Raw genomic sequence first — 17,149 nt, 5'->3', positions numbered from 1 at the left:
ATCTCACTATTTTTGACTTTTCTGAGCCTGTCAAGTCCTTCTTTTGACCCATTTTGCCAAAGGAAAGGACGTTGCCTAATAATTATGCACACCTGATATAGGGTGTTGATGTCATTAGACCACACCCCTTCTCATTACAGAGATGCACATCACCTAATATGCTTAATTGGTAGTAGGCTTTCGAGCCTATACAGCTTGGAGTAAGACAACATGCATGAAGAGGATGATGTGGACAAAATACTCATTTGCCTAATAATTCTGCACTCCCTGTAGTATGAAACAAGTTCACCAGGGGATAAGAAGCTGTGAATGAATGGAAGGTCATAAATAGCAGATGAACGATCTGCAGGGTTAATACTACTAATTTTCCTAAATGTGATTACACAGGGAGTATCGCTTTTGGAGGCTGTTGTATTTACAATAAAATAAATAAACATGATCAGATTGGGGAAACAAATTGCCTTTACAGTGGTATTACTTAGACTTCACATGAGTAAGAGGTTAATGTTATAGCGTCCCTAAAAATCTTATGATTGGTTGTTTTGAAGTAAATAAGTGTAAAAGACTGCAACTGGTTGTTTAAAAGTATAAAATGGTAAAGCCATGTATGGTCTGTAGCATTTTCTGATAACATCACTCTGACATGACTCAGCTTGGGCCTGTGTAAATGTGTAACCCTAGACATGTGTGGGTTATTCCCCTAAACCCGCTGAGCTGAGGTTCCCAGCAGCAGTGAGAGGGAAGCCTTTGGGAAGAAAAAAGAACAAAGTTCCCCATGATACATCAGTTAAATTCTTAACTGTGGAAATGAATGCACACCATTTGACACTAAAGTTGTGACGAGCATGATGAGTCAGTGTAGTGACTAAGTGATATTAGCGATACCAGATGGAGGTATGAGTGTATCCATGTGGTCATGTCTTTTCTGTCTGGTGAGGGATGTTGAGTACCAAAAAAGGCAATGATAAACCAGAGAATGTTCACAGACTTACTATAATGTATTAATAAATTAATGAATAAGTATAATATGATTTCTCTATTTAGTTCTAATTTGTGACTCTGTAAAAAACCTAATATTAAAGTACATGTAGTATTTTAGGCATAGGAGTTGTGTCATTGTTTGACTGAGAGGGCCTGGACCTTCTGTGCTTCTCCCAAGTCTTGTTATCACGGGACAAGTAATCATTTTAACTGACACACATAAAAATGTATGTTTCTTTCTTCTAAATTTTTTTTGCTTAATTCCAAAGCAGGTTTAAGTTTAGGTTTTAGGGCTAGGGTTGGGACCATCACTGATGACAATTTAGACCTCAGATGGTTAACCTCTTACCATCCACAACGTCGCTGGCAACCTGTTGGTTTTGGTTTTGTTAGAGCCACATGCTCAAGAGGCAAATTTTCATAAACTACATGTTAGCTGTCATACATTTTTGCATTGAAGTTTTCATATTAAATTGGAATGCTTCAGTCAGGGCAAAAATTTATAAAAAAGCCATGGACAGCATAAAAAATAGTAGATGGTAAAGGAAATAAGTACCATAACAGGATATTAGTTAAATGGACTGGTTCTTAAATAGCGCTTTTCTACTTTGTCTGTGCACTCAAAGTGCTTTATACAACTAATTCATTCACCCAATCACATCTTCTAAGCTCTTAAGTGCTAAATATCTTACATTTATACACATTCACACTCAGATGGATGCATCGGAGAGCAACATGGGGCGACCGTGGCTCAGGGGGTTGGGAAGCGCATCTGTAACCGGAAGGTTGCCGGCTCGATCCCCGGGCTCTCTGTCCTGGTCGTTGTGTCCTTGGGCAAGACACTTTACCCTACCGCCTACTGGTGTTTGCCAGAGGGGCCGATGGCGCGATATGGCTTCTGTCAGTCTGCCAGGTCAGCTGAGGCTACAACTGTAGCTTGCCTCCACCAATGTGTGAATGTGAGAGTGAATGAATAGTGCCATTGTAAAGCGCTTTGGGTGCCTTGAAAAGTGCTATATAAATCCAATCCATTATTATTAGTATCTTGCCCAAGAATTATTTGGCATTTTGCACAGACTAGAGCAGTCTGGGATCAAACCACCGACCTTCTGGGTAGTGGTTGACCTGCTCTGCCACCTGAGCTACAGCCTTAATGTGGGTGGTTCTTGTAAAATTAAGTTACTTCATACTCCATCTTTCAGTGGACAGTACTGACAAAACCGCCTAATGTGTGAAACTGACATTGTGGATCCCAGTCTTAAGAATTCAGATAGTGTTTGGTTTTTGCTTTAAACACTTACTGCAGTATAATGAATGCAGCATCATTCAGGGGTTGACAATCTGTCCTGTTGCATAAATTTCTACACCAGAACATTTTTCAAAACATTTTTAGTCTTTCGCCTAATAGCTGCCTTCTCTTTTCCCCTCAGCTCTTATGTACAGTTGTGGTTGATATCTCAGCTCGGGTTTTGACCACATCCAGCACAGATGACCAGCCCATTTTTTCTCAACGGCACTATCAGCACACCGACCAAGACACGGGCACCCAGCTGGTCTGTGATAAGTGCCCGGCTGGCACCTATGTCTCCATCCACTGCTCTCCAACTTCTGTGAGGGAATGCAGCCCCTGTCCCAAAGGCACCTTCACACGGGGAGAGAATGGAGTTCAGCAATGCCATCGCTGCAGGAGTCCTTGCCCAGCTGGCTTTATTGAGAAAACGCCTTGCACAGCCACCCAGGATCGAATCTGCACATGCCCACCCAATACATTCCTGTCAGGGGATGGTGCTGCTGTGTGTAAGCCCCACTCTTTGTGCCCCCCAGGCAAGAGGGTGAAAAAGCAGGGCAGTGAGAAAAAGGACGTGGTCTGTAAGCAGTGCTCTGAGGGAACTTTTTCAGATGTGAAATCAAGTGCAACACAGTGCAGAAATCACACAGGCTGCCAGGTTCAGGGGCTGGTGCTGCTCTCACCAGGGACTAGAGAGAAAGATAATATCTGTGGACCCCTTTCTACAGCTCCATCCTCTGCCTCCACCACCGCTTCAGGTGGCTCAGGACTTGTACAGGAACCCATTATTTCTTCAATCTTTCCAGCACCCCTGGCTGGACCTGCACAAAAAGGTGAGGGATGGGAATTCTGTTTAATAATCTTCTATTTGAATTTATATAGTTTTCAACTTTAACTGTTTTTTATTTTAATGTTTCTTTACATTTATAAAAGTTGACCTAATAAAAGTTGCATTTTTCAAACATTTTCCATGTGAATTTCCCTGCGAAATTTCAAAGGTGGCATTTATTGTCTCCTCCATTATTGCCTTGCCTAAAGGCCTCTTTTATGCTTGCTTACATTATCAACAGCAAACAATATTAGCTACCAATAGCTAAAAAAGTGCTAATCATAATAATACTGCCATTGACGTCTATAGCCGTCAATTGCAGTGAATGAGTCAATGGGTTTAACTCATTCACTGCCAATGGCTGGCAGTGAATGAGTTAATAAACAGCTGGAAAGTCAATAAAGCGCGTTTGTGCCACCTCATAGACATTCGGTTGTAATTAAAGTTATAAGCCACCACCTAGTTTTTTTTCACCAACACTTTACCATTACGTAGCTTTAGTTAGTGTACGACGCTCACGCCATGTTATAATGATGCAGTGTGTTAGTGCCAGCCAAAATATCACACTGATTTTGAGGATTTGTCTTGCATAAACAGAAGCCAGTTGCTTCTGTGAGCAGCAGGGTGGTACTGGCTGACACACTGATAATCAATAGTGGTAAATAATGCACTGATATTGATTGATCATTGGTTTGTTCCAGTGTCCACAAAGCACTGCTCCACTTTTATGTCAAACACATTGCTAATTGTTCTACCATTTCAACAGACTGAAAGCAGTTTTTAAGTTGTTCTGTCTGACTAGTTCCCTCTCTTTTTTTGATTTAGCACTGTTCCTCCACCCAGGCTGATTACAATGTCCCTCACTTCTTAATTAATGAACAGACTGTGGAATGAGCAATTTAGAGCTCATCTGCTCTACGATAACAAGATGGAGCACAGCTTTATTTGCAAAGCAGAAGGAGGAGAAGGATATTAGGGGAAAGTTTGTAGTTACATTTTGACGGATGATTTACCTCTTGAGGGATGCAAACATACTGTAGTCACCCAAGTCAGTTGTGTTCACACTAAGTACGACTGAAACAATATTCAGCACCTCATCATCACTTCTGTGCAGTCCCTTTGGAAAGCTGTGCCTTTTCAGGCTTCTGTCTTGGATATTATTATTTCATTTTCTTCACTTGAAACCCACTCCTGCACCTAATGTAAGAACAAAATTAAAAAAAATTTCTGTTTGTGCACCAAGCTATGCTAATTGCAGATGCTCAGATTAAGCTCTCTGGTCATTTTTTGTGTGTGTTGTGTACAGCTTCTCCTTGTTCTCCCCAAATGTGGGCATATGTATTAGAGACGGACCGATCCGATATTACGTATCGGTATCGGTCCGATACTGACGTAAATTACTGGATCGGATATCGGAGAGAAATAAAAAATGTAATCCAATCCATTAAATATCAAAAAAAGTACCTCACAAAACTTGCCACACGGCGTAACTCGGCTCATAACCGTAGCACGGAGCAGTGTGCTCAAGTGATAGAGCGGCTACGTGTATTTGTAGCCTCAAACCAGCATTTCATCTCTGATGAAGTCATCCCAGAGAGAAGAAAAGCAAGTGTGTAAGTTCATCTCTGAATGTTTGTAAAGCATTCCCACGTTAAGATTAACAACCGATATATGGAGCGACTGCCTCTTCTTGCTGCTACTTCAATCGTGAAACTGCTTAATGATCAGCTGATCGGCTTTTCTGTCGCGAGTCCGTCTCTCTTGCTTGTTTGTGGCCCACTTTGCACCAGAAAGAGGAAACCAGCGGCTGAACAACAGCAGCACGTTTAAGCTTGATTAACTGTTGTTAGAATTTATTTAATATTACTTTCTAGACCAGGATCCTTTTCTATGCAGCTGACGGCTGGTAACTGTGCAGGGGCGGATCTAGCAAAGTTTAGCCAGGGGGGCCGATAGGGCATGAACAGGGAAAAGGGGGCACAAAGACATACTTTTCTTTCTTATTCTCATTTAAAATGTCTAGCTTTTAATAAATAATTATCTGAATCTTACACCCAAAGTTTTAATCTTATGTAAAATATATAGAAGTCCATTACTGTATATAGTAACTGTTAAGTCTAATATACCCTAGTAAGCTATACTACTTTTTCCTTTGGGAAGGTACCATCTGTGCAGTCTGCAATTCTGTTGAAGAAAGATGTTGAATCTATTTAATTATTCTTGAAAAAGAATTGATTTCTGTGCATTTTTTTCCCACACTGCATCAAATTAAAGTTGATTACGTCGATTAAGCATCTTGAGGTGGAGGGTGGGGGTGGTTCCCTATTTTTTTTGCTGGGAGTTTGCAACCCTATTAGTTAGGTTGCTCAATGTTTCTGCTAAGTAGGCAAGGCAAGGCAAGGCAAGTTTATTTGTATAGCACAATTCAACAACAAGGTGATTCAAAGTGCTTTACAGAGACATTAGAAACAAGAACAAATAAAAAGCATGATTTAAAATTGATTAAAACAAGCAAATAAACTAACTAACTAATTAACAAACAAACAAACAAAACAGTATATAAAATCAAAACAGATAAAATCAGAACAGTAGATAAAATCAGTAGTTAAATGTAAGTTTTGAAATTTAAGCTTAAAGTGTGGATTTGGTGCTTTATTCAAATGCAGCTGAGAACAGGTGAGTCTTCAACCTGGATTTAAATAAACTGAGTGTTTCAGCTGATCTGAGGCTTTCTGGGAGTTTGTTCCAGATATAAGGAGCATAAAAGCTGAATGCAGCTTCTCCGTGTCTGGTTCTGACTCTGGGAACTGATAAAAGACCGGATCCAGATGACCTGAGGGATCTGGATGGTTCATACTGGGTCAGGAGGTCATTGATATATTTTGGTCCTAAACCATTCAGAGCTTTATAGGCCAGCATCAGAACTTTAAAGTCTATCCTCTGACGGACAGGCAGCCAGTGTAAGGACCTCAGAGCTGGACTGATGTGGTCCACTTTTTTGGTCTTAGTGAGGACTCGAGCAGCAGAGTTCTGAATGAGCTGTAGTTGTCTGACTGATTTTTTAGGTAGACCTGTAAAGATGCTGTTACAGTAATCAAGCCTACTAAAGATGAATGCATGGACTAGTTTTTCCAGGTCCTGTTGAGACATCAGATCTTTTATCCTTGATATATTCTTGAGGTGATAGTAAGCTGACTTTGTTATTGTCTTAATGTGTTTTTCTAAGTTTAGGTCTGCATCCATCACTACACCCAAATTTCTCGCCTGGTTTGTGGTTTTTAGATGTATAGATTGAAGTTCTCTGGTGACCTGTAATCGTTTTTCTTTGGCGCCAAAGACTATTACCTCAGTTTTGTTTTTGTTTAGCTGGAGAAAATTGTGGCACAACCAGTCATTGATTTCCTCAATGCATTTACCAAGAGCCTGTACAGGGCCTCGGTCTCCTGGTGACATTGTGATATATATTTGTGTGTCATCTGCATAGCTGTGATATTTTATTTTGTTGTTGTTTATAATCTGTGCCAGTGGGAGCATGTAGATGTTAAACAGAAGGGGTCCCAAGATGGAACCTTGGGGAACTCCACATGTGATACTTGTCTGCTCAGATGTGAAGTTACCTATTGATACAAAGTATTTCCTGTTTTCTACGTATGTTTTGAACCAGTTTAGTACAGTTCCTGAAAGACCTGTCCAGTTCTCCAGTCGTTTGAGTAATATGTTGTGGTCAACTGTATCAAATGCTGCACTGAGATCCAGTAAAACTAGGACTGACATTTTTCCACTGTCTGTATTCAGACATATGTCATTAAACACTTTGGTCAGAGCGGTTTCAGTGCTGTGGTTCTGTCTAAAACCTGATTGGAAGGCATCGTAGCAATTATTCTGTTTTAAGAAGTAACTGAGCTGTTGAGAAACTGCTTTTTCAATGATCTTACTTAAAAACGGGAGATTTGAGATTGGCCTGTAGTTGTTCATTTGTGTCTTGTCAAGATTGTCCTTTTTCAGTATAGGTTTGATTACAGCAGTTTTTAGTGATTCTGGAAACACACCTGATAATAAAGAAAAGTTGACGATCTGTAACAGGTCTGACTCTAAAGTCTTTGAGACCTTTTTGAAAAAACTTGTTGGCAGGACATCTAAACAGCAGGAGGAGGAGTTCAGTTTACCTAAGATGTCCTCCAGGTCTTTGCTGTTAATAGGTTGAAACTGTTTCATGGTGTTTAAACAGTTTTTTGGTGGACACAGTACATATCCTGGATCTGCTGTTGATGTACCAATTGCTTGTCTAATTTTTTGGATTTTTTCTGTGAAGAATTTGGCAAAGTCATTGCAGGCCATGGTCGAATGAAGTTCAGCTGCCACTGACACAGGAGGGTTTGTTAGCCTGTCAACTGTAGAAAATAAGACCCGAGCATTATGGCTGTTTTTAGTGATGATGTCAGAGAAGTAGGACCTCCTTGCATTCCTCAGTTGTAAATTATAATTGTGAAGTTTCTCTTTATAAATGTCATAATGAACCTGGAGGTTTGTTTTTCTCCATCTGCGCTCAGCTTTCCTACACTCTCTTTTTTCTTTTTTCACCAGTGTGGAGTTTCTCCATGGAGACTTTTTCCTTCCAGAGATAACCTTCACCTTAATGGGAGCAATAGTGTCCATTACATTTAACATGTTAGCATTGAAGCTATTGACGAGCTCATTGACTGACCCTCTGGGCAGGTCAGGTGTTAATGGGAAGACCTGGTTAAAAATTGCACTACTGTGTTCAGTTATACACCGTTTTGTGATCACTGTTGTTGATATATTTGTGTGGGCTGAGATTTTACTTTCAAAGAAAACACAGTAATGATCAGACAGGCCCACATCAGACACAGTAACCTTTGAAATGCTCAGGCCTTTGGAGATCAGTAGGTCAAGAGTGTGTCCTCTATTATGTGTGGCCTCTGTTACATGCTGAGTCAGCCCAAAGTTGCCCAGAGTGTTACTCAGGTCTTTAGTCCCTTTGTCCTGAGGGTTGTCCACATGAATGTTAAAATCCCCAGCAATAATTACACAGTCGAAATCAACACAGATCACAGACAGCAGTTCACTGAGGTCATTAAAAAAGTCTGTGCAGTATTTGGGAGGCCTGTAAACATTAAGAAACACAACTTTGGATGGGGCCTTCAGCTGTAAAGCCACATATTCAAAAGACTGAAAACTTCCAGGAGATAGCTGCTTACATTGAAATGATTCATTAAATAAGACAGCAACCCCTCCTCCTCTCCTGCTCGCCCTGACCTCACTGATAAAACTGTAGTTAGGAGGGGTCGTCTCGATGAGAACAGCTCCACTGTTACTTTGGTCCAACCAAGTTTCAGTTAAAAACATAAAATCAAGGCTGTGCTCAGTGATTAAATCATTAATTAAAAATGTTTTCCCAGCTAGAGATCTAATGTTTAATAAAGCCAACTTAAGTGTTTTAGAGGTATTACTTGTCCCCTCGTGTTTGGGAGCAGTCTGTGGCACACAAGGTATGTTTACTATGTTTAAAGATCTTTTAGAGTGCAGCTCTCTGTGTTTTGACCAGGCCACATGTCTCCTGTCACCTAAAAGTACAGAAATTTTAAAACCTTCTAGTAAACAGGGTCCCAGCTTCTCCTGGGAAAAGTCATCACTGCCATAATCCTCACAGCCCGGACCCTTCACACATCACGCATCAGACTGCGGAGACAGGGCATGAAGAGGAACTAAGGGGGGCGAGGCTGGGCAATGTGACTTCGATTGCTCTGTTGAGGGTGGGGCTCGATGGCGAACCTTTGGCCGCTCTGGTGGGGGGTTTATGGGGGACAAAAAGGGATTGGGACGGGGGGTAGATCTGAGCCCAGCATTGACCCGCTCCATCATCTCCTCAGTGAATTTCAGGTGTGGGGAGGAGGGAGAAAGGGAGGGGGAGGAGGGTGATGGCCTGTCAGGGGTTTGGGGGACTGGGGAAGGTCGTGGTCCCTTGTCCTGGTCGTTGGTGTTGTTGAGAGAGTTGGAGGCAAATAGGGACCCCTCTTCTTGCCTTAGATGTCTCTCCTTTCTGAGGCTCTTCCTCAGATGCCATGGATGTCTCTCCTTTCTGAGGCTCTTCCCGGGTGGGGGCAAATGGAGCTCCTCCTCAAGGTTTCTGCTGGGCTTTGTCTGTTCTTGGAGTAATGTTTGTTCCTCTTTATGAGATAACTCCTCGTTTATCTCAGCCTTGGCACCAAGCACGGATGGATGACGTATGGAATAAAACAAGTTGGAGGTGAACAGTTTCACCCCTGACTTGTTAAAATAAAATCCATTTGCTTTGAACAGATGCCTGCGTTCCCAAAAAATATTAAAGTTGTCGATAAAGTGCACTGAGTGGTCAGCACATGCTGATATAAGCCATTTATTCAGTGTAAACAACCTGCTGAATCTCTCGTCTCCTCCTCTGACCGGCGGTACAGGTCCACTGATGAATACAGCTGCATTCAGAGAGTTTACAGTACTTAATAATCCAGTAAAGTCCCGTTTCAGAACCTCCGACTGTTGTTTGGACACATCGTTTGACCCTGTATGCAGAACAATGTTTGTCACAGTTGGATATTCATCTGCAATTTGAAGAATTCTCTCCTTCAGGTTGTTGACCATATCGTTAGGAAAGCAGAGGACTTTAGTGTTCTTACCGCACATCCTTTGTACATCCTTTACGGCAGAGTCACCCACAATCAGAGTTTCAGGCCTAGCCTTTAGCTTTCCCTGTGGCCTTTCACTTTTCAACAGATTTTCAGACCTTATTTCGCTGCTTTTAGATGGATGGTTGTCCGATATAGATCCAGGGTCCTTTGATAGTGGAGCAAATCTGTTCTGCAGTTTCACATTCAGTTGTTTTGGAGGTTTGTTGTTAACCTTCCTATTCACGGTTGTCCAGTCCTGTTTCCTCCCGTATATAGGGGTAGAAGAGCTTCTCTGTCTCGTAGGAAGTGAAGGCCAGTCGGTTTCAGAGATTTCAGCTCGCTGTGCCCTGCCTGTGATACGTCCTCCCCCTTCCAGGAGACATGATTTATGTCTTGGTTTTGCACCAAGACAGTCCAAGGGGGGATTATCACTTGAGGATTTATAATAATGCACAGAGTCTACTTTCTTGGTCATGTTATCTGTGCTCCTTAGCTGTGTACTAGCTTGCTCATCGCCATTGTTTTGAATCAAAGGCAAGGTTGTTTCATTTCCACACAGTCCATTTACCTCCACGTTTACTTCTAAGCGATGAATTTTTGTCTCCAGTACTGCAATCTTCTGCAGGAGGCTGTGGTAGTCATCTGTGGAGAGGGAAGGCATCTTGTTGCTAGTTAGCCTAGCGGTTAGCACCTTTCCAGGCTATTGAGGCTGCTCGGTGCCCAGACGCTGTAATCAGGCTTCAGCTGTGTCTAGGCCACAGACACACGGAGCGCTGAGGACAAGGTAACCATAAAATGTTGCTGTTTCTGTTAAGAACACTCAAGTCCTAATGATCTACAAGTGTCCAGAAGTAATCGCAGGTAAGCTCACACGGAAAAAAGGGAAAAAATCAGCATAAAAATCAATAAAAATCAATATAAGAAGCAAAGCATTCAAGAGCAAAGAGATGAAGTGTCCACACTCACAAAGGGGAGGAGCTAAAGAGTACTCTGTAAAATACCAGAATAGGAAGGATGGAGAAGGTTTAAGTTTATTAGATTGATCAGTATTGCTGAACTATGAAATATTTTGGGTGCAGTGTATTTTTTACATACAGGTATAACAGAATAGCTTTAGTGTTGTTGTTTATTGAAACTTGAGTATGAACTTATACAAAATGCAGCAATATATTTAAAAAAACAGTTTTATTGAATAAAAAAACACACTAATATTCATATCGGTATCGGCCGATATCCAAATTTATGATTTCGGTATCGGACATAAAAAAGTGGTATCGTGCCATCTCTAATATGTATATAGATTTTGACATCTGTCAGTCATTTACACTGGTCTGCAATTTCTGCAAAGTATTAGTATTAGTATGCTCAACAATGACTATAATGGCCACTGCCTGGAAAACAAAGGAGATTTTGACCCCTGTGAACATCATCTAAACACTCTTTTCGTTTTCATGAATACTCAGATTGTAATAACAATGTCAAAAAGGTGTACACAGCCCACTCAGTGATGAAGTAAGTCAACAAAGCGTGTCTGTGCCAGATTGCTTGGATGGATTAAGGTGTTAGGATCCTCCGCCTGTGATACCGTCTGTTTTTTTTTTTTTGTCTTAGTTAGACAGAACTCCCAAGTGACTGAGTTTAATTCCCTCTTTCTCTGTGTCACTGTTGTCTCTCATCTGCTACTTCTATACTATCTACTATCTTTGCTTTCCTTGTCTTTCTTATCTCTCTTCTTGCTTGTTCTGTGTCTCCATCAACCTCTCTGCCTCTCAACACAGGTACCCACAGCCAGTCAGCAGCCATTCAGCTGAAGGAACCCCAGGGTGGAAAAAGCCAGCGAGCAGAAGAGCCCCTCCGAAGCCATCCTGGCACTCTCACCCAACCAAATTGGACTCCAGTTCTCCCAGCTCATGAGGAACCAATGGACCATGAGTTGCAGAGGGGGCAACTGAATTCTGAACCAAACCCAGGGCCTAACAAGAGGGCAATGGAAGATCTGGGGACTGAAGAAATAGTCAAGGTTGAAACAAGCATAAGAAAGATTAATGGACAAGATAGCGCAGGTGGGGCCTCCAGCTCCTACAGGCCAACTCGCAGGGGATTCCCAAGACCAAGCGCCCATAATCACTTTGACATAAACGAGCACCTGCCCTGGATGATTGTACTGCTGCTGCTGCTGGTGCTGGTGGTGATCGTAGTGTGTAGTGTGAAGCAGAGCTCTCAGGTGTTGAAGAAGGGCCCAATGCAGGACCCGAGCAGCATCATGGAGAAGGCAATTCAAAAGAAACCCCCTGCACCACTAACTCAAGTCCGAGAGAAGTGGATCTACTATGCCAACGGACAAGGTAAACCTACTGGATCTTTTGGTGTTGGAAACTGCTTTTCAACTGAGGTAGAAACACAGTTAGATCTTCAGAAGAGTCTCTAAGACTTTAAAATTGCACACATTCAATTATTTTGATAACTTGGGGTTTGGTGCTGAAGTTGTGGAACATAAAAATCTATCTCTATCATTTTCTCTCAGTTCGAGGGGTTAGGGTTAGGAGTTAGGGTCATTCAGTTAAAATTCAGCGACATGGATGAATAAAGGGAGAATTAATCATTTGATGTCAAGGTCAAGGTCAAGGTAACTTTATTTATACCCAAAGGCAAGGTAAATTTGCTTTACAGAAAAATGACAGCATTTGGCATCCCTTTAAAAACACACATACCTAGTAAATATATAAAGCTCACTGTGGCACATATATAGTAGTTTTGATATTTCGAATCAAAAACAGTTCTTATTTAATTCAGTGACAGCAACGGGGACAAAGCTATTTTTATAACGCTTGTGAATTTGGGGCTTCAAAGTTAATCTACTCCTAACCTTTAATCAAGTGACTGAAGAAACTACTAACATGACAGGGTCTTACCATGGCCATTGTGTTTTTTGTAAACTCAGCATTGTTTCTACTAAATGCTCTACATCTGCAGCTCACAGGAGGCTGCAGACTCTTAGTTACTCAGTGCATATCTCAGGCTAACGTTATAGCGTGCGTGAGTTCTGCTTGTGAACTGCGTAGATCCCCGTACCGATTCCACCCTCCCCTCCACAGTTTCTTATTGCCACTCTCTGTAGCTACAGATTGAGATGTAGGGTTGAATGTTTTCTACAAGTAGAAAACATTCAACCCTACAGCACAGATCTTGATTTCACACTGACTTAGGACAAGAGACCCAGACTCAGGGAACATATCCTGACAGAGACACTCAAGTCTCAAGTAGAAATCTGTGTATGTGTGCATGTAACCTTGTCTGTGTGTGTGTTCTTTGATCAAGCTGAGACATCCGCTACCCTCTCTCTGCTCCCTCATTGACTGACCACAGAGAACTGGAATAATCTGGTTTCAGCTGCATCAGAGTTGTTGTTTGGTTGGCAAGGAACATTAGTAGGTCAATCTGGTCTCTTACAGAGTGACAAAGAGATATATGGAGAAAAGGAAATGAAGAGGGAACGTGAGATAGTGCTGGGAGTTGTGTGTGTGTGTTGTTTGGAGGGGCTAAGGTTTGACACAGGAAGTGTTATACTGTTGCTGGCTAACCACATTGGGCTTTCCCTGCTGTTGCCTAGCAGCCCTGATACTTAAGATGCCTGTTATAGAAAGGAAAGGTAGGCAGTTAGAGAAACACAAGTACATTTTATGAAGCTATCAATTATCATTCAACTTTACAACTCCCAGCTTTACCAACATGGTAAATGTGATGGTCTTGAGTTGAGTCAAAGCATTTTTGACTTATACAGTTACTTCTTTTTAATACTCTTGATTTTTTAAAATATAAAAATAGCTCTTTCTTTTAGAAGTTCATACATTGAACAAATGAGTAATAGCAACAGTAGACTTAACTTTACAATTGTAGCAAATCCTCTGTGCTTATTTATAGTGGGTGGACCTAAAATAACCATAACGGCAACCGCCTGGCGAAGTTGGAAACAAAATATTTAAATAATGGCCAAAGTTTCAAAGATTGATGTAATCTCACAGCAAATCAAGATTCAGTATACTTTAAAAACTGTTTTCTATAGTTCATTATGAGTGCAGGAAGCCCCACCCAGCTGCTAACCTTGCTTTTTGGGTTTAAGCGGGAGGAGTGAAAAGGCCACCTGAGTGGCTGGGAGTCCCAGTTTGATATAAATAAGGATTATTATGGGTACTATGGATCATGCAGGTCTACTTTAATGTAAAAGAAGTTAAATTATGAGCTCCTGTTTTGGAGCTTGTTTTGTCTCTGTTGAATGTGCAAATAAGCAGTTAATTGCTGAAGTTTGTCATGTTAACTTTATATGGTAATAATAGTTTTGTGTTTACAGCTTGTCCTGATTCTGCCAAGTGACAAAAGAAAATGAAGAAACAAAAAAACCCCCAGTTAATTGTGCCTCATGTTGTTATGTTTTATTTCAAATGGGTCTAAGATCAGATTATGTTTAACAGGAAATGATCTGGACTGTGTTACCGCCATGTTTCTCATTCCTGGATCTTGTAACCAAAAACCCTACTGGTGCTTAAACCGGACAAAACAAACATTGCCTTGACATGGCAATGTGAGTACATGTTAGTGTTCTTAAAAGAATGCTGACAGATAAACAGCACCTGCTAGAATAGATTGATGTCATAATCTACAACAACAGGTGTCCCCCGAGGATACAGTTCCTAAATGCACGACTATGGGCAAATCATTTGGAAAAAAAAAACTACTTGATGAAACTCATTAAACACATTAAAGTGAATAAAGTCTGGGTTTCAAATGAATCTGTTTAAATGATTCTGTGTTTTTGTGCATTATGTTTGTGTTCTCCTGATTAGATGAGTAATCCACTGCCCATGTGTATGCATTTAGGTGAAGATATACAGTGGGGCAAAAAAGTATTTAGTCAGCCACCGATTGTGCAAGTTCCCCCACCTAAAATGATGACAGAGGTCAGTAATTTGCACCAGAGGTACACTTCAACTGTGAGAGACAGAATGTTAAAACAGACCGTTCAATGGTGACCAGAACACTAAAGTAAGGGAGTTTGGAGTGCACACAACAGGAGGGCTATTAGTCATTATATTTTAAGCTAACAGATGCTTACATATCTAGCAACATTGTAGCCTTTGGCTCAGTGACACACAGCAACTGATCAGTTGGCAACCCCCTGGCAACATCTGGCAACTAGAGAAAAAAATTTATCTTCTAACTAGTTAGTGAGTAGGACTAGGCGATATGGCCCAAAATTCATATCTTGATATTCTTTAGCTGGATGTATGTCTCGAAGAAGATATATATTGAAGAAGGGATTTTTTGCCATAAAGTAAGAACAAAAAGAGTTCTTAGTCAAAGCTGTGTCTCAGATCTCAAACAGGCACTTTTATTAACATACAACGTAGATGTACATGAAATTACTCAGAAATAAATTATCAGCATTTATTAAATAATAATGCTCCATATATAAAATAAAAAATGTTGTTTTTGTGCATAACAAAAAGCTCACAATTGTGCATTCAAAATGTAAACTAAAAAGACGCTGAGCATAATAACAAAGACTGACAGATTTTGCAGCTGCTCTGTTCCCATGTTCTACTGCATGACTGACAGCCTTGAGTTTGAAATCCACTTCGTAACCATGTCTCTTAACAGGTGCCATTTGTAGTCCTTATACCCACACGATAATAATCCGCGCAATATTACGTTGAAGCACAGCACGTATTACTCCGCGAGGCTCCTGACTATGGCAGCCATATTGCTTTGACAATTAAGTAGTGCAGCTTCGTAGCTTGCCAAAGTCGTAATAAAACCTTTTTTGACAGATTTCTGAGCGCCGTGTACCACATAAAATCAGTTTTCGGTCAGTAAGCATAACCAGAATTCATACATAAGGCTCACTGTCCATTTTTGAGAAAATGAAAGGATTTTAGTGTAAGCTTACAGCCGAAAAATACGGTACACGAGTTTTGTAAGGTGGTTTGTTTCGGTGCAGGAGGCTGTGAGACTTCGCGGTCCAGGATACAGGACGCAGTTTCACACACTCTTCATTTTGCACTTCATGGCGCTGTTGTAAATAGTGAAAATACCAGTAGTGCTCCAACCTTTAGTCGGGACGCTTTCTCAACATTCTCTACAGAATACACTGCTGCTCATCTGACACTCCAAATAATACTAATAATAATTAGTGCTGCCAGCGTTAATCTTGTTAAAATGACATTAAGGCCATAACTGCATTAACACAGTTAATGAGTTATCGCGGATCACCCCTTGCGTGGGGCTGGACTTTGTCAACGCATTAACGACCTAACCGCGCTAATATGGATCTCTAAATTACTAATTTTCAAATGTTTTCTTTTTACCGACCAGCTCCTCTTGTATAGTTGCAGTGTCCATCTTGTTATTGCCTGCAGGTGAAGCGATGGGGGAGGGGTAGTTGTGTTCAGTGAAGGAGAGAGGCGAGGCAGAGTAGCGTTGCTTAGAGACAAAAGTGGACGAAAGAGAGGCAAACTTGCGGGTCCACGAGTATAATCATAATGCAACATAGACTATATCGATATAAACAATATTGTCACATCTCATATAAAAATATATCGATATATACAGTGGGGCAAAAAAGTATTTAGTCAGCCACCGATTGTGCAAGTTTCCCCACCTAAAATGATGGCAGAGGTCAGTAATTTGCACCAGAGGTACACTTCAACTGTGAGAGACAGAATGTGAAAAAAAATCCATGAATTCACATGGTAGGATTTGTAAAGAATTTATTCGTAAATTAGGGTGGAAAATAAATATTTGGTCACCTCAAACAAGGAAAATCTCTGGCTCTCACAGACCTGTAACGTCTTCTGTAAGAAGCTTTTCTGTCCCCCACTCGTTACCTGTATGAATGGCACCTGTTTGAACTCATCATCTGTATAAAAGACACTTGTCCACACCCTCAAACAGTCAGACTCCAAACGCCGCCATGGCCAAGACCAAAGAGCTTTCGAAGGACACCAGGAAAAGTATTGTAGACCTGCACCAGACTGGGAAGAGTGAATCTACAATAGGCAAGCAGCTTGGTGTGAAAAAATCAACTGTGGGAGCAATCATCAGAAAATGGAAGACATACAAGACCACTGATAATCTCCCTCGATCTGGGGCTCCACGTAAGATCTCATCCCGTGGGGTCAAAATGATCATGAGAACGGTGAGCAAAGATCCCAGAACCACACGGGGGGACCTGGTGAATGACCTGCAGAGAGCTGGGACCAAAGTAACAAAGGTCACCATCAGTAACACACTACAACGGCAGGGAATCAAATCCCGCAGTGCCAGACGTGTTCCGCTGCTGAAGCCAGTGCATGTCCAGGCCCATCTGAAGTTTGCCAGAGAGCACATGGA

At 41.3% G+C, this 17,149-nt stretch overlaps 1 protein-coding gene across 1 annotated transcript in view; it reads left to right on the top strand.

The window, feature by feature from the left end:
• The first annotated feature begins 1,872 nt into the window (after window positions 1-1,872).
• tnfrsf21 (tumor necrosis factor receptor superfamily, member 21) overlaps window positions 1,873-17,149 on the top strand; it is a 127,780-nt gene continuing 112,503 nt past the window's right edge. Inside the window, exons 1-3 of the mRNA XM_085372812.1 lie at window positions 1,873-1,881; window positions 2,412-3,102; window positions 11,542-12,108. Coding sequence (XP_085228938.1) covers window positions 1,873-1,881; window positions 2,412-3,102; window positions 11,542-12,108 — 1,267 coding nt within the window. The remainder of the gene's footprint in view (window positions 1,882-2,411; window positions 3,103-11,541; window positions 12,109-17,149) is intronic.

The sequence above is a fragment of the Diplotaxodon limnothrissa genome, linkage group LG15, assembly GCF_057381915.1.
Source record: "Diplotaxodon limnothrissa isolate DT_005_m linkage group LG15, D_limnothrissa_male_GT1.1, whole genome shotgun sequence".
In the NCBI taxonomy this organism is placed as follows: domain Eukaryota; kingdom Metazoa; phylum Chordata; class Actinopteri; order Cichliformes; family Cichlidae; genus Diplotaxodon; species Diplotaxodon limnothrissa.
The sequence above is the reverse complement of the archived record's forward strand: the minus strand, read 5'-3'. Positions and strand labels throughout refer to the sequence as shown.